The 25,518-nt window shown below is 41.5% G+C and overlaps 1 protein-coding gene across 3 annotated transcripts; it reads right to left on the bottom strand.

The window, feature by feature from the left end:
- Positions 1 to 294: 294 nt before the first annotated feature.
- On the bottom strand, positions 295 to 25,518 carry LOC127768936 (uncharacterized). 3 transcript variants are annotated; one of them, XM_052294604.1, is made up of 6 exons: positions 25,130 to 25,518; positions 8,670 to 8,875; positions 2,046 to 2,337; positions 1,155 to 1,262; positions 737 to 987; positions 295 to 638 (listed from the first exon to the last, which is right to left on the bottom strand). In XM_052294604.1, exons 1-6 carry the CDS (start codon positions 25,379 to 25,381, stop codon positions 521 to 523), a joined length of 1,227 nt encoding a protein of 408 aa, XP_052150564.1. In that variant the 5' UTR covers positions 25,382 to 25,518; the 3' UTR covers positions 295 to 520. The 3 variants fall into 3 exon arrangements, with proteins under 3 accessions (XP_052150564.1, XP_052150565.1, XP_052150563.1); XM_052294605.1 differs by lacking the exon at positions 25,130 to 25,518 and adding an exon at positions 15,034 to 15,326; XM_052294603.1 differs by lacking the exons at positions 295 to 638; positions 737 to 987; positions 1,155 to 1,262; positions 2,046 to 2,337; positions 8,670 to 8,875 and adding exons at positions 20,014 to 20,575; positions 20,669 to 20,919; positions 21,077 to 21,184; positions 22,169 to 22,460; positions 23,442 to 23,647 and having other exon boundaries at positions 25,130 to 25,504.

Here is a 25,518-nt window from a genome sequence, read left to right as displayed (position 1 = left end):
ATCAAGTCCATTCATTTCGGCATCTTGACTTCAATCTAAACCGTCCACGTTCGGCTTCCTCCTCCAATATCCACTCTTAACATATTAAATTATGATTTATCTTTGAACTGGCCAACATCCAATTTTCTCCACGTTGAATGGGTGTTTCATAGGTTTAGATAGCTATAGCTATGCTCACTAAAACGATATAAGGGCATATAGTATTCACGTCAAGAACTACTGAGGCTCAAAAATGTAATAGCACTACGATGAAACACATCACCAAATACAAACAAATTAGAACACAAAGATACCTATCCACAGTTCCTTTCATATTTCAGTTTAAAATAAAAGAAATGAGTGTCTTTACAAGAATAGGGTTGCCTGTCTTTACAAGACCTGCTGGGGTTCAGAGATCTTCTGGTTTAGAGCACCTTCTTGAGGAGAAATGCAGTGTGGTGACAACCTCCACCATTTCTCAGCCAAAGCATTTCCTTTGTGATTGGTTAATAACAACATCGATCAACCGGTCAAAGTTTTCTCAAACGACAAGATCGTCACCACTAGGGGAAGACTCCACATCAGTAGATATCCTCAGAAGCTGTGCCAGTTCTAACCTGTACTCCAGACCTCGGATGTAGTGCCCCAACAACATGCACCTGAACAAACAAAAAGAACAAAAGGTCAATCACTTTGATACGATGGTATGAGCAAACAACTCCAAGTAAGCAAGGCCAAATAAGTTTGTGTTTTATACCAGAATAGTAAACGTGCAAGGCAATCACGGGGAACAGATATTAGAGGCTGAAAAGGTAGGGATGCATTCTCCACAAGCTCTGCACAGTCATCATCCTCACCCCCAAGATTCAGTGCACCCCCAGAAGCATTACCTAGTGGAGGAGAGGCCTTCGAGTGTATCTTGGGAGAAAGAGTAGCAAGCAAACCATGCACCACAGAGTGAATAGCCTCTTGCACTCCGGGAGAGGTAGACTCTGAGAGTTCAGCAACCTGTGCCAAGCAGCTAATTAGGACAATGAACAAAGAGGAAACCCAAGATCAATCTATTGTTCTGTGTGTTTGGAAATTGTGTTAACAAAAATTATCATCATTATGCAATTGAAAGGTAACATGAGAAGAGGTTTTAGCTGAACCAAAAGTGCCAACATAGATCAGACCTTTTCTGGTGTTAGTGATCTTAGATAGTCCAGCAAATCATTTTTTTCTTCTCCGACGAACTGCTGCATTTGCAGGGTAGAATTTTTCCTCCTAAGATCATGTAACTCCTTCAATTTTTTTAAGAAAATGCATACTATCAGAAAAGAAAAATATCAAACATTATATTCTTTTCATAACATTGGAATGAATTAGCAAGCAGCATGCATTTTAGCAATTATATTAATTTCTTGTGTGCCACTTTGCAAAATCCCTTGCTGTTTTCACAAGGTGTGCACAGGCTTAAAGGTCTGTTAGACAAGCGGAATGTAAAATAAATCTACAATGATGCTGATGTAGACATGGCATGCAAGGATTGCATCCACAAACCAAGAAAAATAAAAGAGTAAGGGTTGCAAAACTCCACCCAGACTTGCTACAAGCCTACAACTGCAACAATTGTAAAATCAAACCTTTGATGAAATATTTCTGCTCTGCAACCAACACCATGTAACAGATACAGAACCACATAACATTGTTGAGTGGCCCTGGGCTGTCAGGCTTGGTGGGCTTTCCTCTGAAAAATATTAGTTTTGTGAAATGTCATGCAACAAATGTGTTGATCTCTGAATTTGTTTTTGTAAGAAACATGGTCTTGTGATAGGTTGGCAATTGTAGTGTGGTTTTGTGAATCTACTTAAAATCAAAACAGAACCAATGTTAAATAAAATCTCAACTGGGCAAAGCAAAGAAAAAGGAGAGGCTTCTTTATGATGTTTTGAATACCAATATACCATAATATTTCAGACTGCTGGTGCAATTTGGTTACTGCATACGTAGAATAGTAAACCATATCTGCAATGGCTTGAAATAACCAATGGCTGCAGGGAGATCAAAAATGAAACTGCCACTACCTTTTTCATGGCATCCAATCGTGACTGCAATTGGATTATGTAATCTTCCGCTTGAGGTGTCAAGTTACCAAGATCTTCCCCCACAGTTTCACACGGTAATTCTTCATCGTTTTTTTCAGAGTCTTGTAGCAAGTCTTCTTCAGATAATCTGAAAATTGTGACAGGGCTACCCAAATTGATGTTATGATGGTTGTCCAGAGAGATATCTCTGTTTTGACCTTCAAAATCTTCTTCTGAAAGCTCTAGGTTTCTTTCAAAAGAGAGCCTGTACTCAGCATTACGCAGAGTATACCTGGAAGGGCAGATGAATTAATTAGTAAGTTCTAAAGCCTCCTATGCTCCTAGCACATGCATACATGTGCACTCTGTTTGAGACTTGAGAGTACACAAATTAATAAATAAACAATTCAGTATTATAACCTGAAGTTAGTCCAAAACTGCATGTGTAATACTGACAATATATGCTTAAAATAAGACATACCCTTGCTATCTCAGCTTTTACATGCATACCTCATATAAGTATTATAAAAATTATTACAAGAATTATCAGTTTTTTTACCAGGATACAAAAATTATCAGTTATCGCATGGCAGATAGGTCCATATCATATAAGTCGGTAGATTTGATGGAAAAACAATCCAAATTTTTTGAACATTGTTAAGCAGGTTGCTCTCAGTTTGCAGTAAAAAAATTGAAGGATCAAGTATTAACTGCCAACTCAAATGCTATCAAGAAAATTAAACATGAGGTGCCTTCTATCCTGGAAAAGATAGCACAAACAAGGAATCCCAGCCACATCTAACAATCTAGCAGTAGTGAACTACTCATTTACACAATAAAGAACACTAACCTCAAACAGTTCATGCAAACAGAAGCTATACAAGCAGGATGGACTTCAATCGAGGAAATTAAAGACAACCGCGAACTGATCGCACCACAGCACTCCGAGGCTTTTTTGCCTGGCATGTTCGCTTCCAGTGATATCCACGTCATATGGTCTGAGTATTCCTTAATTTACGATATACGTTCACATACATACCCATACACCTATCACACACATGCACATTCTTGATCAGAGAGTATGACTTGCTATCTCCTTGGGTCCGGTCTTTTGGCTTTGCAAAATATGTGATGCAGGTATGCCCCGATTGATCCCTACTGAGCTCCACCTATTCAGCCTTTTAGAATAGGGACATTTCGGCAAAACATGCTTGGTGAGGATTCACAAATCAAACCACATGAGTGATTTGAGAGAGAGTCATTTGAGGAGTATAGCTACTTTGCGATATCATATGAAAACCCAAGAGATTGACAGGAAAATAAGGACTTGAGTCATGACCGTTTCATTCATCAATTACCCAAGATGATAAGTTAGACACTACAAAGTTCACAGGTACAGGTATGGCTTAGAATAATTTGTGTACTTGTATTATATCTTGGAAAATTTTATTCCACATTAGTCCTTAACCTTTACTCGGCACGAGTAAAGAGCTAAGTGTGGGGGTTTGTTGACGGCTGTTAATTACAAAATTTACGCCGTCAAAACCTGCATAAAACCATAAAAGTAAAACATCCAACATAGTGGTAGGATTTATTTCTAATCATTTCCATGAGTGCTGGTGTACATTTAGATGCATGTGACGAACTACCAAAGTTGAGACAAAAGATACATAAAGGAGGAGGCGAATTAAACTTCTATATTCAAGCCTATGGAGTTTTGGACCCACAAACCTAATGAAACATATTCAAATGGGCAATTTACAAGTACATTTGGGCTGAGGATTCTCCACCAGAGCCCACAAGAAAATTCGGGGCAAAAGGAGCCGGCAAGGGTTTGGTCGAACCAATGGTTCGGCCAAACCCAAAAACAGCCCAATCCAGCTCAACTTTGGTAGGGCAATTACTACCGACCTCCCAATGACGGTTATGGCGTTAAAACCGGTAGAAACCATCATTAGAAGGGACACTTGGCATGAGGAATGAAGATGCCCTTTGGATTCCATGGAGGATCTCCACATTCCCAAGCAAGCTTACACTAAATACCACTCTCTCATTCTCACACACACTTGAAGCATGAGCTAAATTACAAGAGGCTCTATTGTACTTTATTGTATACTAGATTAGTGGGAGAATAAGTTACTGGTGGTTTTGCAAAATAAGTCCTTAATTTATTTGATAATAGCTTTTAGGGCCCTCATCATATGGTCTGTGTATTCCATACTCTTACGTAAAGGCCCTCTACGTCTTGGTATATCGTACGTGAAGGAGGTGAGATTCTAAATATAGGACCATGCTCTGAAAAAGAGAAAGTAAGGGGGTTTTATGCAAAATAAAACATCCTTATCCCCTCCCATCCCCGAAACCCTAGCCGCCACTGTTCCCCGCCATTCTCTCGCTCTCTCCCCTTTCTTTGCGGCGGCAACGCATCGTTTTCCCTCCTCCCTCACTTATCCTCGCCGACAACGGCCTCCCCCTCACGCTCTCCCCTGCCGTCCCCCATGTCCTGCCACCCCCTCCCCCCTTCACCCTCTTCCCAGTCAAGCAGGGAAGAGAGAACCCACACCTCCTAGACTCACAAACCAGCCGCCGCCGCCTCCTTTCCTGTTGTTTTCTCTTTTTTCCCCCTATCTCTCTGCCTGGGGAGGTGATTCCACCATTACGCCGCCGTAGTTGGTTGTGATAGGCTAGTTCTAGGGAGTGGTGATGGAGGCGGGAGGCAGTTCATGGACATGCGGCAGCGACGCCTTTGACTGTCAAGCTCGAGCGTTTATGGAGGAAAGCTAGAGGACCCATGGACCGGTGGCGCTTCCATTGGAAGGTCATGAGCCATCAGTGCTAAGGTCCAATGCTGATTCGGAAGAGTCACATGTAAGCCAGCAGTTCAGGAGCCCAAGCTGCTAGATCTCCTTTTCCCCTACATTCCTGTGTTGTCAGTTGTCACACATGTTCTGCCTTCAGTACGAGGAGGCATGGGATGACCGCCACGATGGCTGAAAAGGATCCATTTCCCAAGCAGCCGTGCCATGATCGATAAGAGTGATCGATGGATGCGAGTGTATGGTGTGCAGTCGTGTAGGTATTTACCCTTCCTTTTAGATTTGGTTTTCACTACTCATATCTGTCTGTTAATCTCCAAACTTTTCTGATGCAATTTGGAATGGAAAATTTTACCGCTTATCTAAGCCCATTTCACCTTTTCTAGGATAAATTTTCTGAATGAACCTTTCTAAAATAAATTTTCTTGAATTGATTTGACTAACCTGATAATTTGTTCTAATTTGACCAAAGACTGCACAACGGCTGTATCTGCATTTATTTTTTGGTTTCTAATAGACAACATTTGAATTTGCAGTATCTGCATTATAAAAGCGATCAGCTATGTTTCAGAATTGGTATTAGGACTTCTTGGACCTTACTGGACTGTAAGGTGCTTTGGATTAATCGCCAGTTCATTTAGTGGATCATTCCATCCCTGATTTTTGGACACTACTGGACTGCTATCTCGCTATGTGTTTTGGAATTATGCTAATCATTTCATCCTGTCTGAGCAGCTTTGAGAGTTAAGAGTTGACACTGGTTGTGGCGTGCAAAGCTCTGCATATGGGAAATTTTGCAACTCTGTCTGTGCAGAGAACAGGAGATATTGGATTTTGGGCTGACGAAATCACTTTGTTGCCCAAGCAACACTGTTTGATCTCTTCAGGCTTTCTCTCCTCAATCATTCTACCATTTATTCCTTGCTATTTTGTTAGGCTACCTAGCATTGAAAATTAGTGCCCTTCTATAATTTTCTCAGATGATGGAAACTCCTATTCTGATTCTCTGTTGTTTCAGTCGCAATAATCAATCTGGGTTTGGCAAAGTTCCATTTTCTACTATTTGTTGGTGAAAAAATTATCTCATTTAGTGAAAAAATGATGCCGCCACGCACCTCCTGCAAAATAAGTCAGGGTAGCGATGCAGTGTATATAAATAAGTGTATGTTTCCCAGATTCCAATCTTTGTGACCTAGATAATGGTGAAGCATGCCTATCCAATTGAACCAGAATAAAATGTGGTTATGTTTTATGTGTGATGGTTGAAAGAAACTCAGTCCTTTCTCCATCTGACTTATTGATATCAAGTACATGCCTAACAAGCATGTCTACAAGAACCTTTACAGGCCATGAATTGAAACACCTACAGTTTGAAATAGCGAGGTGTTTATGTGCTATAGAATTTCTTCTTACGGATTTATATGCTGTTATTACAGATTGCCCCTCTACCCAAGCACATGCTGAAAAATCTAATTCAAAGTAAGAATTCATTTAATCTCCATGGACTCATTTCAGTGGAATCAGCTATTATTAGTGTTAACTTCCATAGCGACCAGCAACTCTTTTAGCTAAATGTTTTGTAATTTATGTAAATTCTTACCTTTAGACTGACTCTGTTGATTGATGATAATCAAAGGGATGTAGTTCTGTTAACTATGAAGATTGCTCCTAGGAGAAGTGGCAAGGAATATTTTTGCCTTATGCGTGTTGTTAGAACTTATGTCAACGCGTGATTTTTCATGTGGGTACTTTTATTGGTTTAGCTACATTGACTATGCCCTTGGATCCCTTTAATTATGCACATAGTGCTCACTGATGTGCTATTTCGGATGCCATGATACTGTTGCATATATTCTTCCTATCAGTGGTGGATTTAGGCCTTTTCCGTGGGGTCGGCTGACCCCACAGCTTTTTGAAAAACATCCTATAAACTTCAATTTTCATGTATAAATCCAAAAGAATTTAGAGAAATGACCCCACTTAAAAACAAACCACCAGTAATTGACCCCACAGGTTTAAATTTCTGGCTCCGCTACTGCTTCCTATGTACTTCTATTACAGTGCCAAGAAAGTTGGTCATCAAAAATTTTCAAGTGGATGGAAGAAAGGAGGATCATGATCGATTAAAATGCGACGCCTTCCAGCTGAGCTCAGGAAACACAATAGACTCCCATCGCCTCCATGATTATTTTTTGTATGTGTTAGTCCACATGGATGGCTTCCAATATACCAGCTGCTATGCTATCTGGTTACCGCTTTGCAACATCACTTGCGCTGTGTTTGATACTTGGGGTTGGGAACCCAACTACACCGCACGGAAAACGGAGCGGTCCATTAGCGTGTGATTAATTAAGTATTAGCTATTTTTTAAAAAAAAATGGATTAATTTGATTTTTTAAAGCAACTTTCGTATAGAAACTTTTTACAAAACACGTACCATTTAGCAGTTTGAAAAGCGTGCGCGCGGAAAACGAGGGAGAGGAGTTGGAAAACTTGTGGAACAAACGCAGCCTAAGGCAAATGTGCTTTGCAAACGAACGAACGCACCATTTGCTCACTACACTACTTATGATTTGCTTTGCAAATGTGCTAAATTAGTTGAATATCTCTAGGTGCAATGAATTACTCTGTTTGTCTGGATAGCCCACAACTTATTGATAATGTGCTCTCTACAATTCTACTGATTTATATTTTCAATGTACTCTTCATATAGTGTCATCTTAATATGCTTCCTCAATTCTCCTTATTTGTTAAGTTCTTTCAAGACGCCAAACAGTGGGCATTAGGGCGCTGCGAATAATCTCACCTTAATATGCTCTCCCAATTCTTCTTATTTGTTAAATTCTTTCAAGATGCCAAACATTAGGCATTAGGGTGCCGCAAGTTCTGTTAAGTTCGCCACAAGTTATAATATTTAGAAAATGTGGTATGTTGTCAACTTCCAAGAAGAAAGAGGCAGGAAATTAATAAACAATTGGTCTTCACTATTGTTCCCTCCGTTTCATATTATTAGTCGTTTGACTTTTTTCCTAGTCAAACTTATTTAAGTTTGACCAAGTTTATAGAAAAATATAATAGTATTATTTTCAGTACAAAACAAATATATTATTAAAATATAATCAATATTATATTTAACTAGAAAAAATGCCTGTGCGTTGCAACGGGTGAAGTCTATTTTAATCTTATTATTGTTATATATGTTTTAGTTAAGATAAAATTCACTGTGAGAGTTCGCTTGGATATATATTTTTAGAAAATCATGAGCTACAGTTAGGAGTCCGATCGTCTCAAGTTAGCATGCGAGTTTTTTTAAACAGATTTCTTATATGATTCCTTCTGTATTACCAAAAGTGAACGATCTTAAAAACCGACTCAAATACGGATATGTATTTCCAAAAGCAAACAAACTTAAAAACCGACTCATACACGGATAACGTACCAAAATACTGGCAAAAACATTTTCAACTTTTATAATAGTAGAGATAGAGATGAAACTGATTTGATATTTTAGATGTTGATAATTTTTTCTATAAACTTGGTCAAACTTAACAAAGTTTGACTAGGAAAGAAGTCAAACAACTTATAATATGAAACGGTGGGAGTATTTAACGACAGGAGTATTTTTTAAGTTTCGCATGAGGTCATTCAATGGTGATTTAGAACTTCACAAAGCTTATCAATGTTGACTCTGACTTTCTATTCGACCAGCTATAGATAAAAACATATCACATGTCTAATGATGGTACCAACACCTCAAAGTTCCTTTAAATAACACTTGAAGAAGCAATCTTTCAACTTAAAAACATACCCGGTCATAATTGAAGATACCAACAACTTGAAGAAGGGATTCCAAAGGGCTTCTACAACAACACGGAACTGATCTGATGGAAGCAGACCCAACATGCCAGAGATAGTCCTCTTCATTTCATCAACTGTTTCAGGAGGAACATCTTTCTGAATAACACTTAGATCCAATGGCTCTATGTCTTGGATCAAGTTCCATAGGATAGATTTCTACAAGCAGATCATACAAATAATCATTAAAATGCAGCATTAGAGAACAGCCAAAATAATTCCCAATGGAATTAAAGTTCTGTTGATGAGAGTTAAAGATCCCTTAGATATTTCATCATGTAAAAATCCTTCAACCAAGTGTAAATTTTGCAAATGTATACTTCACCAATAGCAGCCAATTTGAACATGATGAGCGTTTCAGATGCATAATACTCTCGCCCTCAGAGGCAAGTTAACAATTGTACCAACACCTGATATGATCATGTTTCATGCATATAGGACAAGTGGGAGGTAATCCTGCTACTCCATTTAGAAAGTAAAAACCCAAGGAAAAGCATATAGTTAACTCTATTTCACAGGATCATTACTGCCATTCTCTAGCTCACGTTCTGCATTTAACTAGCGATGGCGCATTGTTCATTCAAACGGATAGTTCAAGAAATTAATGCTACATAATATCAACACAATAGCAAACATGGTAGGCCATTACATACACAAACTTAGCATGTCAAATATCCAGAACAATATGTCCTAGCGCACAGGCTGTCGGCACAGGTTAGCCTAAGCAGACTCAAAAAAATTTGATCCAAAACATAGAGATTATATATGTATAACAATTATATTTTGACTAAAATATATCAGCCATACAGCCATTTCTGGAGCTCTTTTGTTTATAGTTCCTCACCAATATAGCACAGAGCACATCAACAGGGATAGCAACATTCAATTGCCATCCTTTTGCATTTGCATATTTGTACCTTTCATTTCTTAACTCACACTCGCAATCAACAAGAGCAGGCTTTGTCTTTACAGGTGACAACAAATCCACCCATACAGCTGAAAACACAACTCTCTCACACTGTATCATTATCACAATAGGGAATAAATGTTACCATGGACTAAAATATCACCCAATCATATTATCATAAATTAAGGGAGCTAAATGCCTATTCCTTGTAACGATTTACCAAGCAGCATATGGTAGATCAATTGAAGATCCAGAGGACCTGAAGACACATATCTATCAGTACTATAAAGATTTGTTTGGGGCAGAAGTGCCACCAAAAATCTTCTTGAATCAGGAGATGTGGAGAACTCAGGGGAGGCTAAGTGAAGATGACAATGAAAACCTGACAAAACCCTTTTCCATGGAGGAGATTGAGAAGGCCCTAGGGGAAATGAAAACTAACACTGCTCCAGGTCTTGATGGATTGCCTGTGAGTTTCTACAGAGTTTTGGCCACAACTAAAAAACCAGATCAAAGAGATGATGGATCTGTTGTATGAAGGAAAATTGGATCTTTGTAGACTGAGCTATGGGGTGAAAATCCATGAAATACCATCGACAAACACCCTAATCCTAGAAATGCCATCGACAAAGGCAACTTCCCAAAAATGCCATTGCACAAGCCTCTTTCTCCCAAAAATGCCATCACCGTCAACTCCACACTGTTACAACCGTTATTTTTTTTAATAATGACCATTTTGCCCTCGGTGCAAAAAATACCCAGTTTTCGCTGTCAAAGAAAAAAACGAAATTTCTAACCCTAACCCTAGGGCCGGCCCTGGGCCTAGGCCGTGCCCAGAGCGGAGGAGGGGGCCATCACCAAAACCCTCCCCCCCCCCCTCCCCCAACCAGCCCAGCCGCTAGCTTCTCAGGCCCAGCAAGCCGAGTGCGCGGCCAGGAGGCAGGGAGGGAGGCGCAACGCCGCAACCGCGCGCGCAAGGCCGAGGCGAGGTCGCGATTTGCAAGGAGAGGGCGCGCGGCGTCGCTTCATTTCTGTTTTTCTAATTTTCGATCTATTGGCTATCGTTGTTTCTTCGCGACTCCTCTTTCTTTCTTTTTCCTCTTTGGCACTTTTCGTTTTCTAAGGGCGCACACCGCACATGGAACGGGCGCACGGCGTGCGACCACCGATTATCGTCGCACCGATGGCCAACGCGACCACCGATTGATGCCGCTGTCGCCGCGTGAGCGACCTCTCGACTCTCCCGGACTCCGCCTTCCCTGTGGTAAATTGAGGTTTATTTCTTCTAAACATTTAGGTTAGCAACTTATGAATTTAGGATTTTTTTTTCTTGCATGATTTTCCCACTCCAAAAATTAGGTTAGGATTTTCTTACTTACATTACTTTCCCACTCCACAAAAATTAGGCAAGAATTTTTCATGGTTATTGTTGTATAATTTACTTTGCAATTTCATTATTCAGGTATTACAGTATTACCTAAAAAATATCTATCAGGTGCTCTGAAAAGAAACAAAAGAAAACAAGAAGATCAATTAATCGATCCGCAAAAGGTGCTATAAATAAGTTCTTTTTAGCTTCAAATTACTATATTGCAACTTGCAAACAGTTTGATTTATTATTTACCATGTCAGAAATATTTATTTGTGTCACAATATAGTATTTGTGCTTTATAGAGTATATATTACATTTTTTAAAAAAAATAGCCTTAACTCCTTAAGGGCCTATAGTGCCAAGTTCGCCTAGGGCCCTCAAAATTGTTGAGGCGGCCCTACCTAACTCTACCGCTACCAATCCTGATCCCGATCCAGCGCTCTCCACAGCGGCGTCTCGGCGACGGCGGCTCGGCGGCGGTCCCCGGCGCCGCTATGCCGGCGGTCCACGGGGGCGGCGTGGCAGGGCGCAGCGAGGAGGACCAGAGCGACGACACAGCAAGATGCGGCGAGGAGGACTAGGGCGGCAGAGCAGCAGGGCGCGGCGAGGAGGTCCACGGTGGTGGTGCGGCAAGGCACGGCGAGGAGTTCCACGGCGGCGGCGGCGCGGCAGGGCGCGGCAATGAGGTCCACAGCGGCACGGCGGTCGCAGGATGCAGCGGGGGCCGTAGGCGGAGGCGAGGAGAGGCCCGTAGGCACCAGTGAGGAGGGGGAGGAGAGGCCCGCAGTCGCTAAGATCGTCGTGGAGGAGGCTGCAGTCCTAGCAAGTGGCGCAACTCTCTGATGTTGAATGTTTTCCCCTTTTGTTTGATTTCATTTGAGGACTTTGTGTTACATGATGTGAATCAAATTCTGCTGGTGGCTTTGTAGATGGTGGTGGTCACTCTGCTCTATCTCTGCACTGAAATTTGATTTCAGTGAATTTAATTATGAAATAATTTGATTGATAGCAAAATAATGATGTTGAATTTATAAGCTAATAGAAATATAATTTGTTGTGAGCAAACAATGCAAAATGATGTTGTGTGAGCAAATGGTTGCCTAGGGGTAAGATTGTCTTTTCATGCAACTTAACGGAAAGATGCTAACAGCAGTTTGACGGTGATGGCATTTTTGGGAGAAAGAGGCTTTTGCAATGCCATTTTTGGGAAGTTGCCTTTGTCGATGGCATTTCTAGGATTAGGGTGTTTGTCGATGGCATTTCATGGATTTTCTCAAAAAGTAAGGATGCCAATACAATTAAAGCTTTCAGACCAATCTGCTTGTTAAATGTTTCTTTCAAGATATTGACCAAAAATTTAACTAAGAGGCTGACTCAGGTGGCAAATAAGATAATAGGGGAGAATTAAACTGCATTCATACCTGGTAGACAAATTTTGGATGGGGTTGTTATCTTGCATGAAGTACTAAATGAGCTCAAAAAAAAATCAGTCTGGAATCATCCTGAAATTGGATTTTCAGAAGGCCTATGATAAGGTTCAGTGAAGTTTCCTCTCAGATGTGTTTTAGAGAAAAGGTTTTGGTGAGAAATGGAGAATGGATGAAGCAGGCAACTGAAAATGGAAGTGGCAATTAATAACAATGGGAAAGTTAAGGAGTTTTTTAAAACTTTTAAGGGAGTCAGACAGGGGGACCCTCCATCCCCCTGCTGTTTAATATAGTGGCTGATGCTTTATCTGAGCTGCTTAACAAAGCCAGGGTGGCTGGACATTTGGAGGGATTAGTTCCCCATCTAGTTTCAGGAGGTTTAACCCACCTGCAATATGCAGATGATACCATACTATTCATGACTAATTCTGATGAAAATATAATCACAGTGAAATTTCTGCTATATTGCTATGAAGCCATGTCAGGATTAAAAATTAATTATCAAAAGAGCGAGGTTATTGTGATTGGGGAGAATCAGGAAGAAACTGAGAGGGTGGCTGATATGTTTAACTGTAAGAGAGGGGTTTTGCCAATCACTAATTTGGGCTACCTGGAAGTGTGAATTCTTATCTTATGGTGGGAGAACAATTCTTATCAATTCATGTCTGAGTAGTGTCCCAATGTATATGATGGGGATGTATCTCTTAGCTGAACAAACACATCACAAGATGGACTCTCTCAGAGCTAGACTTTTTTGGGAAGGTTTGGAGAGAAAGAGGAAATATCACATGATTAAATGGGAGGCCCTTTGCAGACCTAAAGAGTTTGGAGGGGTGGGCTTCATCAACACAAGAGTAATGAATAAAGTCATGTTGTGCAAGTGGATTTTTAAACTGGAGTCAGGTTGTGATGACCTGTGCTGCAGGATGCTTAGGAGAAAATATATGCAGAATGGAGGAGGGTTTTTTTCAGTCATCTACTGAGGGAGGTCACAATTCTGGAAAGGTTTGCATGAAGTGAAAAATCTCAAGAGATTGGGGAGTAGTTACAAGATAGGGGATGGGAAATCAACAAAATTCTGGGATGATGTTTGGTTAGGGGAGATCCCTTTGAAAATTGCTTTCCCATATATATATAAAATTTGTTCTGATCCTGGGAAAACAGTCCATCAAATGTATGACAATGGACAATGGAGAATTGACCTAAGAAGATCTCTAGGGGAGAATGACATTGATGAATGGTCTGAACTTCAAGGAAATCTGACTGAAGTCCAACTTAACTCTGATAAGGATGTGATGCAATGGAAACTAAACAAATTTGGGAAGTTTTCTACCAAATCCCTATACAGAGAATTGTTGTTTGGAGGGGTGAAAGAACTACTCTTGCAAGAAATCTGGAATTCTTTTGGCTCTTGCTGAAGGGGAGAATACAAGTAGCTAAACAGTTGAAAAAGGTGAAGTGGGCTGGTAGCCCCATGTGCAAACTCTGTGGGGAAGAGGAGGATGTAAACCATTTGATGTTCAAGTGTGCCCCAGCTCAGTTCATGTGGTGTTGTTTTAGGGATGCTCTTAACTGGGAAAGAATCCCCAGATCCAGTATAGAGTTGATAAATGTTAGACATAAAACTGAGCCTGCTCTTAAAATGCCTTTACTATATCTTTTTTTTTGTGCTGGTTGTTGGGCGTTATGGAGAGTGAGAAATGACTGGGTGTTTAATAATAAACTTGTTGCTGACATTATGCATTTGCCATATAAAGCCATATCTTTTTTCTTACAGTGGAAAAACTTGGTCTCAATGAAAATGAGGGGAGAGCTGGAAACTTTGAGGACCTCACTGCATGCCAGTACCCAAGAAGCAGGAAGAATTAGTTAATCTGCCAGTAGATGTGAAGAAAATAGTTGCTGGCGATGGTAACTTCAGCAGCCGCTGTGCTTGCTCTTTTTCCTGGCTTGTTTCACTGTGCCAGCAGCCTGTGTTGCCTGATTTTAGCTAATGCTTTTATGTAAGCTGGAACCCCTAGCACTTTGAATTTGTATCCAGACCTCTTATGTTTTCTAGTAAAGTTGGGCGTCAGCCTTTTGATCTAAAATTTATCAAGCAGCATATCTGAAATTTGAACTTGGAGCAAGCACGGGTTTACTACTTTACAACACCCACCCTTACAGAACCCTTGGAATAGCATGCCATACATCTCTAAGCCTAGACCAGACGATTCTCAGCAAATCATCAAATTATACTCTCTCTCTGAGTCAGTAAAACTCCGGCTTATGTCTTTGAATCGAAGGAACTAACAGCCTTACATATCAACAAGTAATGAACATCCACGGTGGAGAATCACCAAAATATTAATCTTTGCACATAGCAGCTCATTTTCTAGTTGGTGATGTTAAAACACCCGCATCATTCCACACGACGGCAGCGCCTCTACCACAACAAGGCACCGGAACTCCAGAAGGTCACCAAGGCCAAATCTCAGGCGCAGGCAAATGAAAAATGCATCCCTCCATCACCCGACCTCATAATTACCCAACTAACAGTAAATTAAAAAAAAAGCAGGTAATAGTACCAATCGAACTGTTCAATCAATTGGGGTAGCGGGGGACTGACTACCTTGGAGGAGCCATGGGCGGGCCTCCCCCGCGCGTAGAGCTCGTCGAAGGGCGACGCGGATGCCGCCACGACCCCTACCCCGGCGAACCTCCTGCGCGGCAGCCGCAGCGCCGCCTGGAACAGCTGCTGCTGCTGCGGCGGCGGCGGCGGAGGGAGGGGCACGCGGAGCCCCCGCGCCGCCGAGGCGGAGGAGTGGGGCAGCGGCGGGCGGAGGCAGGAGGCGGTCGGCATGTGGCCCTCCCGTCGCCGGCGTGCGGTGGGTCATCAAGTATCTCATGATAATGATAATGCTTCTAAGTGTCCAAGAATCACAAATCATTAATGAAATGGGCTGTGACAGCCATGTACCCTTGTTTTTGGTTAGCAGAGGTCCACAAGTCTGTAGTAATAGCCACTCTTGACTTAGTTCCAGCCATGAAGACAAGGGCCTTCTTCTTTTCTTCCATATAATAGTCCATAATGTCCTTCCTAAAAATGCATAAATATGAATTTATCTTCTTAAATGCATATATTAATAATAGACAGCTGAAACAAATAGATATCAATATTACCTAATAGTGTTCCGAGTAACCATATTGAATAATGGTTGAAGTACAGTCAGGAACCTTTAAAATTCAATATGATCAACAATATGTAGTATAATCATCACAGCAAGCTAATGGAACCTCAAAGAAGATTGTGCAAGTGTCTTGTTTTGTCCTATCATCTTGATGTTTTTCAATGCGTAGTTTTTCAAATGGTCATGGAGATGTCTCGTTCCATTACTACTTCTCCCTCCAAGCCGCTTGTGGCAATGAAGGCATTGAGCCTTGACTTCACCACGGATTTTTTACTTTCTTGAAATCCTTCCAAATGATTGAAGTAAGCTTCCTCTTGGTGCCAAAGTCCACATCCTCCTCAACTTTAAGCCTATCTTCTTCATCGTCAACTTGTATTGGCTGAGAATCATTAACACTCTCATCTTGTGGTGGAAATGATTGTGAGTCTTGTTGGCTGCTATTCGCATTATCCGCAGTTGCCTTCGATGTAAATCTGAGAAGAGAGAAATAAATTTAGCTCAAAATTTCTGCAATGGCCTACTAATATACTAAAATCTATATACAAATATGTGAAAGTGAGTTTCTTTAATATGACAATTGGATAAAAAAATAATACATGAACAGCAATATAAATATATATTTTACATTTAACATCACATGTGCGAAGAAATATCACTTCAGTTTGCAAAGCAAATATACAACGGTAACATCAATCATTGTATCATTCAGTAGCTAAGAAAATTAAGTGCAATACAATCTCATAAGTCATAAACTCCAACTTACACATGATAAATTGTTAAAAAAAAAGAGCTAAAACATATAAGAGGGGTAGAGTGCTTGAAATCGAACCCCATGGATTTTAATAGACGAAGGCCGTCGGCAGAGGATGACACTTTTGGAGTAGTCAGAGCAGAAGGAGCTCCAGCAACTGCAAGACAGTTTTTTGGAGCATGAGCTCCTTCAACTATAAGACGGCTTTTCGGATTGGTGGTGGTCCTTTTAAAAGGAGGCCGCATGCAAAGGGCATTTGCATTGGAGTTGTGAGAGGAGCCAGTATCCACCCAATGACTGTAAGGGTTTGTACTCGATGCAACGACCGCAGAGGCATTACCCAGCATGACGATGGATCCGGCAGCAGGCCCAACGTTAGGTGTGGCTGCGGCAGTGGCTACTTCATCACTTGTATGATGTGGTAGCAGGTCCAAATCCACGGCGACGTCCCTCCATGTGGACCATCGGATGTGGGTTAGTGAGTCAACGATGTAGGTAGGCGTCTATGGAGTACATAGAAGGAACTAGAGGATTGTAGCATATATGCTCACCTTGCTTCATCACCGTCGGAACTTAGGGGGGGGGGTTGGCCGAAGCCATGGTCAGCAGTCGGCAACCGGTAGGATAATCGGTGGCAGCGGACGGCGTCCAAGTGCGGACGACAACTGGAGGCAGCGCGCACGTGTTGACGGCTTGGGACGGGACCCCACGCGCGTGATAACGTGGGGGTAAGGCAGCGGCCGACGGCTAGGAATAGAAGAATTGTAATGGCATTTATCTAAATTATCATATTTGCAATGGCTTTAACCCAAAATTAAAATGTTTGATCTAGAACCATCACTAATTTAAAACAGAGTAAGTATTTAGAGTAAATTGCATGCACGGTGCAACAACTTGGTAGACGGGTGCAATTTGGTGCAATAACTTGAAAAATGATCGTTCTAGTGCAACAACTTAGCAGGAATGTGCAATTTAGTATAAGAACTTTATAAGTGATCGTATAAATATAACAACTTGCAAGGTAGGTACGATTTCGATACAATAAATGAAGAAGTTATGTGATAACTTAATTATTTAGAGCATTTTTATATAAATTCAATTTTTTGATTACTTATTTTGACAATATACTAGCGTAGATTTATATAGGGCAAAATTTGCTACGGGGCATCCAAAAAACTTGTAATTAGCTGGTAGATAATGTAAAAACGCGAATTTACTGTCGGACACAAAAAAACTGGTAATTAGCTATCGGACACTCGCGGCCTTATTTTATTATTTTTGGGGGAAACAGAGAGAAAAAATTGAAAAAGACCAGATTACCCTATGTGGGCCAAGGATGTCAGCCTCTCATGTATTTTCTTTTCTTGTCCTCTTCCTGCCTGTGCTTCCTCGCCGCGCCGCGCGTCAACGAGCGCAGCGCCTATCGCCGCCGCCGTTTGGATGGCATTGCTCGCTGTGACTCCTGCCATCCACGCCGTGGCGTTCTCCAAGAAGGATGTCACCGGCTCGGTGACCAAGGTACGCGAATGCCACTAGGTGCTCGCTCTCGTCGGAACTCTGAACTCGTTCGCGGCATCCTTGGATGATTGCTCACATTTTGCATTGTGTTTTTTTTCTGTTAAGGCCACCTGACAGCTGCACAAGCTCTGGACATGGTGACCTCGCAAGATTACGTGCTAATCGATGTGAGGACCGAGAAGGACAAGGCCAAGGCCGGTCGCTGCGGCCGAGCGGAGCGCACTCTGCTCACGACGGTGCATCGTTGCCACCGCCGCCGTAGATCCGGTGGGACTTCATCCCTAGGCCCACCTCGTCGTCGTCATCGTCCTCGTCGTCGACATTGTTGCTTCTGGGGACAACCTCGCTGTCGTCCTCGTCGTCCTCCGGGCCCGCGGAGGAGTCCTTCATCCCCAGGGAAGGGGCCGCTGCCGCCGCCTGGCGCGCGGCGGATGAGGCGGCGGTCATGGACGCGGGCGACGGGTGGTGGAAGCAAGCGCTGGCCTCGACGCCGGCGGCGGTGGTGGCTGCGCCGGAGTTGTGTTTGGCGCACATCTCGCGAAAGAAGAGGTGCTTGGAACTGAGCAGCTTGCACGCCTCATCCTTGGACTTTTGGGTGAGCTCGTCCATGGCGTCGAGCAGCGCGTGGTTCTCGACGACCTTGCACGCCTTGCCGCGGCCGAGCAGGTCGACGACGCGCTTGTACCACTTGTTGAGGTCGTTGAGCTTGTCCTCGCACTACTGCGCGACACCATGAAGCCGCTCTCCATCATCGCCTGCGACACCAACTTCCACTTGCCCTTCTTCTGTTGCGCCGCCGCCTGCCTGTGCGCACCGTGGGACCCATACTCGCCGGCCTTCCCATGTGCCGCCGCCGAGGCTTTCCCACATGCGGAGCCGCTCGCCGCCACACCATCCTCGCGCTCACGACCTCGGTGCTGCCACCGCCGCCGCCACGGAGGGACTGGCGGCCAGCTTTGGCGAGGGCGGCGATGGACTGTGGCGACCAGCTTCGGCGAAGCAGCACAGGGGCAGAATCGTACTCTCACCTTAGTTTCTCTCTCCAATTCCTCTTAAAATAATAAAATAAGACCGCGAGTGTCCAATAGCTAATTACTAGTTTTTTTTTGTCCGACAGCAAATTCACGTTTTTAGGTGTCCACCAGCTAATTACAGGTTTTTTGGATGCCCTGAGGCAAATTTTGCCTTTATATAAATATATTTATATTTTTATCCTAATAATTAATAACTGAAAGTCAATTAAACTAGATGTAGACATTATTTCAGTTGATATTTCAGAAGGTGAAGAAAACAAAAAAATTCTTAAAGGTAATTGGATGTAAATTGTATGTGCAATATAATTCTTAAATATTAAATTTAATATTATAAGTGGTAATATCTGTAGGATTACCGTGTATTGGCATATAGACATCGTGAAAAAACTTACCTAGCATATGCTTAGCCAAGATGATGCACCAAATACTAAATTGTCAAGTTCTTGTACTAGAACTCACCCACTTGTCAAGTTGTTGCACTCAAACGTTCAATTTTTATGTTCTTGCACTATATTGCACCCACCTGCCAAGTCTGCCAAGTTGTTGTACCGTAGGTGTAATTTAATCGAGTATTTAAAAATAGAGGGAGTATTATAATGCAAATAACGGTGAGCATAGAATTGATAAATCTTTAATCAGAGAGAAACTGTAACAGTTCTAATCTTTGAAGTGGCAATTTTTTTCGAGCTGGTAATCTTTGAACTGTCCAACATTCAATTTTCTCATCGTTGACTAGGAAATTCATATCCTTGTGCCTCTCGTATCCAAAATTTGTGAAAACCTACATCACATCAGCTTTATAGTTCATATTTCATTGATTTTCTTTGAGGCATAAGTTATTCGATTCAATGCCACTTTAATGATAAATAATTATATTAAAATATATTCCAAACCAAAGTTTGGTCGAAGGGAACTAAAACGTCAATTGGTGCTAGCTAACAATCGTATTATAACGGGAGTAATAGCAAACATAGAATTGACAAATCATTAAGAGTGAAATTAGCACAATTACAATATTTGAAGTGGCATTTTTCAAGCCGATTTTCTTCTAAGATGCCAAATTTAAATTCTCCCCGATGAATAGGTGTTCCGTACGACTACATAGCTAGGCTCATCCATCAAAACATTACAGAAGGACGTAATGTTAACGTCAAACTCGAGGCTCAAAAATGTAACAGCACTAAGCTGGAACACATCACCAAATACATACAAACTAGAATACAAAGATGCCTATCCACAGATCTATCATATGATTAACAATAAGAGCAACCAAGTTCCTTTCATATTTCACAGTATAAAATAAAAGAAGAAAAGAGTGATTATTCGCATCAATATATAACACTAACTTTACACCCGAATAGCTGTTTGCCTGACTTTACAAGACCTGCCGGGGTTCCGAGCTCTACTGGTTAGAGCATCAAACAAGACCTGCCGGGTTCCGAGCTCTACTGGTTAGAGCATCTTTCTGAGGAGAAATGCAGTGTGGCCGCCTCCACCATCTCTCAGCCAAACCATTTCCTTTGGGATTGGTTAACAACATCGATCAACCGGTCAAAGCTTTCTCAAATGATAAGATCATCACCACTGGGGAAAGACTCTACATCGGTAGATATCCTCAGAAGCTGCGCCAATTCTAACCTGTACTCAAGACCTCGGATGTAGTGACCCAAGAGCATGCACCTGAACAACACAAACAGCAAAAGATCAATCACTTTGATATGATGGTAAGAACAACTCCAAGTAAGCAAGGCCAAGAAAGTTTGTGTTCTATACCAGAATAGCAAACGTGCAAGGTAATCACGGGGAACAGATATTAGGGGCTGAAAAGGTAGGGATGCATTCTCCACAAGCTCTGCACAGTCATCATCCTCACCCCCAAGATTCAGTACACCCCCAGAAGCATTACCTAGTGGAGGAGGGGCCTTCGAGTGTATCTTGGGGGAAAGAGTTGCAAGCAAACCATGCACCACGGAGTGGATAGCCTCTTGCACTCCGGGAGAGGTAGACTCTGAGAGTTCAGCAACCTGTGCAAAGCAGCTAGTTAGGACATTGAACAGATAGGGAACCCGACATCAATCTATTGTTTTGTGGGTTTGAAAATTATATTACCAACAATGTATCATCATTAAGCAATTGAAATGTAACATCAGAAGTTTTCAAGAGTGTCAACATAGAACAAACCTTTTCTGGTGTTAGTGATCTTAGATAGTCCAGCAAATCATTTTTTTCTTCTCCAACAAACTGCTGCATTTGCAGAGCAGAATTTTTCCTCCTAAGATCATGCAACTCCTGCATTTTTTTTTTGAGAAAATGCATGTTGTCAGAAGATAAATTATCAAACAAGATATTTTTCATAACATTGGCATTGATTAGAAAGCAACATGCACTTTAGCATATGGATTAATTCTTGCGTGTCGCTTTGCAAAATCCCTTGCTGTTTTCACAAGCGCTCAGGACGTCAGGCTTAAAGGTCTGTGAGACAAGCGGAATGCAACTATAATGATGCTGATGTACACCATGCACGGTATGCCTCCACAACTGAAGAAAAATATAACAGTAACATTTGCAAAACTACACTAAGAATTGCCACAACTATTGCAAAACTACACTTTTTTTTTATGAATTATTTATGTTTTGCAACCAACACCATGTAACAAGATACAGAAACAGCCCACATGTAACATTATTGACTGGCCCTGGGACGTCAGAGGCTTGCTGGGTTTTATGTAGTTTTGTTGAAATGTTCTGCAACAAAATGTGCCCTTCACTGAATTTATTTTTTTTGGTAAAAACATGGTCTTGTGATAGCTTTGGCAATTGTAGTACAGTTTTGCGAATCTACTTAAAATCAAAATATAATGAATGTTAGATAAAATCTCAACAGGGCAAAGCAAAGAAAAAAAAATCTCAAAATAGGAGACTTCTTTATGATGTTTTGAGTATCATAATAGACTTGCAATAACTAATGGCTACAGAAGAAAAATAGAAGGGTCTGACAAGTTACATATACTACAAGCAAATTTTGATATTTGGCTTGGTTGCGAAAAGGACTTATGAACAAAATGAAGAGCAGGGAGAAACGAGCCATAATTAACACAGTTAATACATAAACAATTCCCAAAAGATAGCGAACAATGAATTTGATGATCTTTTCAGGATTGATGCTGGGAAGAGTAGTAAAATGGTGGAGATAATAACAAAAAATAGAACAAATTTTATCCACCACTATTTCGACTACCTAGTCAGGGAGACAAAGAATGAAACTTCCATCACCTTTTTCATGGCATCCAATCGAGACTGCAATTGGATTATGTAATCTTCCGCTTGAGGTGTCAAGTTACCAAGATCTTCCCCCACAGTTTCACATGGTAATTCTTCATCATTTTTTTCAGTGTCTTGTAGCATGTCTTCTTCAGATAATCTGAAAATTGTGACAGGGCTACCCAAATTGATGTTATGATGATTGTCTTTAGAGATATCTCTATTTTGACCTTCCGAATCTTCTTCTGAAAGCTCTAGGTTTCTTTCAAAAGAGAGCCTGTATTCAGCATTACGCAGAGTATACCTGGATGAACAGATGAATTAATTAGTAAGTCTTAAAGCCTCCTATGGTCCTAGCACATGCATAGATCTGCGCTCTTGTTGAAGGTACACACACATTAATAAATAAACAATTCAGTATTATTACTGACAATATATGCTTAAAATAAGACATGCTCTTGCTATCTCAGCAATTACATATATACAGTATATAAGTATTATAAAAATTATTACAAGAATTATCAGTTACCACATGGTAGATAGGTCTGTATCATATAAGCCGGTAGATCTGATGGAAAGGCAATCGAAATTTTTAAACATTCTTAAGCAGGTTGCTATCAGTTTGCAGTAAAAATAATGAAGGGTCAGGTATTAACTACCAACTCAAACGCTATCAAGAAAACTAAACATGAGAGATGTATTCTATCCTGGATAGTACAAACAAGGAATCCCAGCCACATCAAGCAGCAGTGAATTACACAATAAAGAACACTAACCTCAAACAGTTCATGCAAACAGAAGCTATACAAGCAGGATGGACTACAACATTTAAAAAATGTGATCAATTGTTAACTTCCAAGAAGATAGAACCAGGAAATCAACATGGTATTGTAGAGGCACGACTACAACATTTAAAAAATGTGGTCAATTGTCAACTTCCAAGAAGAAAGAACCAGGAAATCAACATGGTATTGTAGAGGCACGATAATATCACTTTCCAGGGGGAAATGAGACCCCTTTAAAAAATAATAATATACCAGGGGTACCAGTAACACAAATTATTAAATACATGCATTTTCAGTATATGCTGTCCACACACAATTGTTCTTCACTATTTAACAAAAAGAGTTTTTTTTTTTTTTAAGTTTCACATGAGGTCATTCAATGGTGATTTAGAACTTCAGAAAGCTGATCAATGTTGACTCTGACTACTATTTGACCAGCTACCAATACCTCAAACTTCCTTAAAAATAACACAAAAGGTATCCTTCAACTAAAAACATACCCGGTCATAATTGAAGATACCAACAACTTGAAGAAGGGATTCCAAAGGGCTTCTACAACAACACGGAACTGATCTGATGGAAGCAGGCCCAACATGCCAGAGATAGTCCTCTTCATTGCATCAACTGTTTCAGGAGGAACATCTTTCTGAATGACACTTAGATCCAAAGGCTCTATGTCTTGGATCAAGTTCCATAGGATAGATTTCTACAAGCAGATCATACAAATAACCATTAAATGCAGCATTATAGAATCACCAAAACAATTCCCAATAGAATTAAGTTTTGTTGATGAGAGTTAATAAGATTACGCAGATATTTCTTCATGTAAAAATCCCTGAACAAAGCATAAGTTTTGCAATGTATCCTTCACCAATTTGAACATGACAAGCATTTCAGATGCATAATACACCTGAGATGATCATGTTTCATGCACATAGGACAAGTGAGAGGTGATCCTGCTACTCCATTCAGAAAGAAATAACCCAAGGAAAAGCATATTGTTAACTCCATTTCATGAGATCACGACTGTCATTCCCTAGCTCACATTCTGCATTTAATTAGTGATGGCGAATTGTTCATTCTAACAGATAGTTTGAGAAATGAGTGCAACATCATATCAACACAACAACGAACATCCAAACATGGTAGGCCATTACAGACACAGACTTAGCATGTCAACTGTCCAGAACAATATGGCCTAGCATCACTCAGTACTTGCAGGTTAATTATCCTAAGCAGAATTAAAGAAATATGATAAAAAAAACATATAGATTATGTATGTAACAATCAATACTATTTTGACTAAAATATAAATAAGGGCCATACATCCATTTCTGGAGCTCCTTTGCTTATGGTTCCTCACCAATATAGCACACAGCACATCAACCAGGCTGACAACATTCAATTGCCATTCTTTGCATTTGCATATTTGTACCTTTTATTTCATAACTCACACTTGCAGTTAACAAGACCGGGCTGTGTCCTTACAGGTGAAAAAAAATATGCCCTTTCAGGTGAAAACACAAATCTCTCTCACTCTATCATTACCACAATAGGGAAAAAAAATGTTACACCATGGACTAAAATACCAGTCAATCATAAATTAAGGTAGCTAAATGCCTATTCTTTGTAATGATCTACCAAGAATCATATCTGAAATTTGGATTTGCAGCAGTCATCGGTTTACTACTTTACAGCACCCACCTACTCAGAATCCTTGGAATAGTAAGTCACACATTTCTAAGCCTAGAACAGAGGCTAGCATGAAATCTCAACAGAATATTGAAGCAGACTCTCTCTGTCAATAAAACTTCCACTTGTGTATTCGAATCCGCGGGAAGTAACAACCTTACTTTGATCACAAGTAATGAACATCCACGGTGGAGCATGACCTAAATATTAATCTTTGCACACAGCCGAGATCATTTTCTAGTTAGTGGCGTTAATACACCAGCCTTTCATATAAACGCCCGGCATCATTCAGCGCCAGGGCCAAACAAAACACCGGGAGGCTCACCGAGCCAAATCTGAGGCGCACGCAAATGGAAAGCAGCACCTCTCCATACCCAAAAAAAAAACACCCGTGAATTTTAGAAAAAATAAACAGGTAATAGTACCAATCGAACTGTTCAATCAATTGGGGGACAGAGGGTGGGCGATACGACCAAGGAAGGGGGAATATGACTACCTTGGAGGAGCCATGGGCGGGCCTCCCCCGCGCGTAGAGCTCGTCGAAGGGCGACGCGGACGCCGCCACGACCCCTACCCCGGCGAGCCTCCTGCGCGGCAGCCGCAGCGCCGCCTGGAACAGCTGTTGCTGCTGCTGCTGCGGCGGCGGCGAAGGGAGGGGCACGCGGAGCCCCCGCGCCGCCGAGGCGGAGGCGGAGGCGGCGGCGGAGGAGTGGGGCAGCGGCGGGCGGAGGCAGGAGGCGGTCGGCATGTGGGCCTCCCGTCGCCGGCGTGCGGTGGGTGGGGGTCGAGGCGACGCGAGCGATTCCTTCCTTCGCTTCCCTCGGGGCCGCGCGCGCCGGTAGCGATAGGCCTCTTTAGCTCTTTGTGTTGTGGTGGTGTGGTGGC

Source organism: Oryza glaberrima, chromosome 3, assembly GCF_000147395.1.
Source record: "Oryza glaberrima chromosome 3, OglaRS2, whole genome shotgun sequence".
Lineage (NCBI taxonomy): Eukaryota > Viridiplantae > Streptophyta > Magnoliopsida > Poales > Poaceae > Oryza > Oryza glaberrima.
This window is presented reverse-complemented; position numbering and strand designations above follow the sequence as displayed.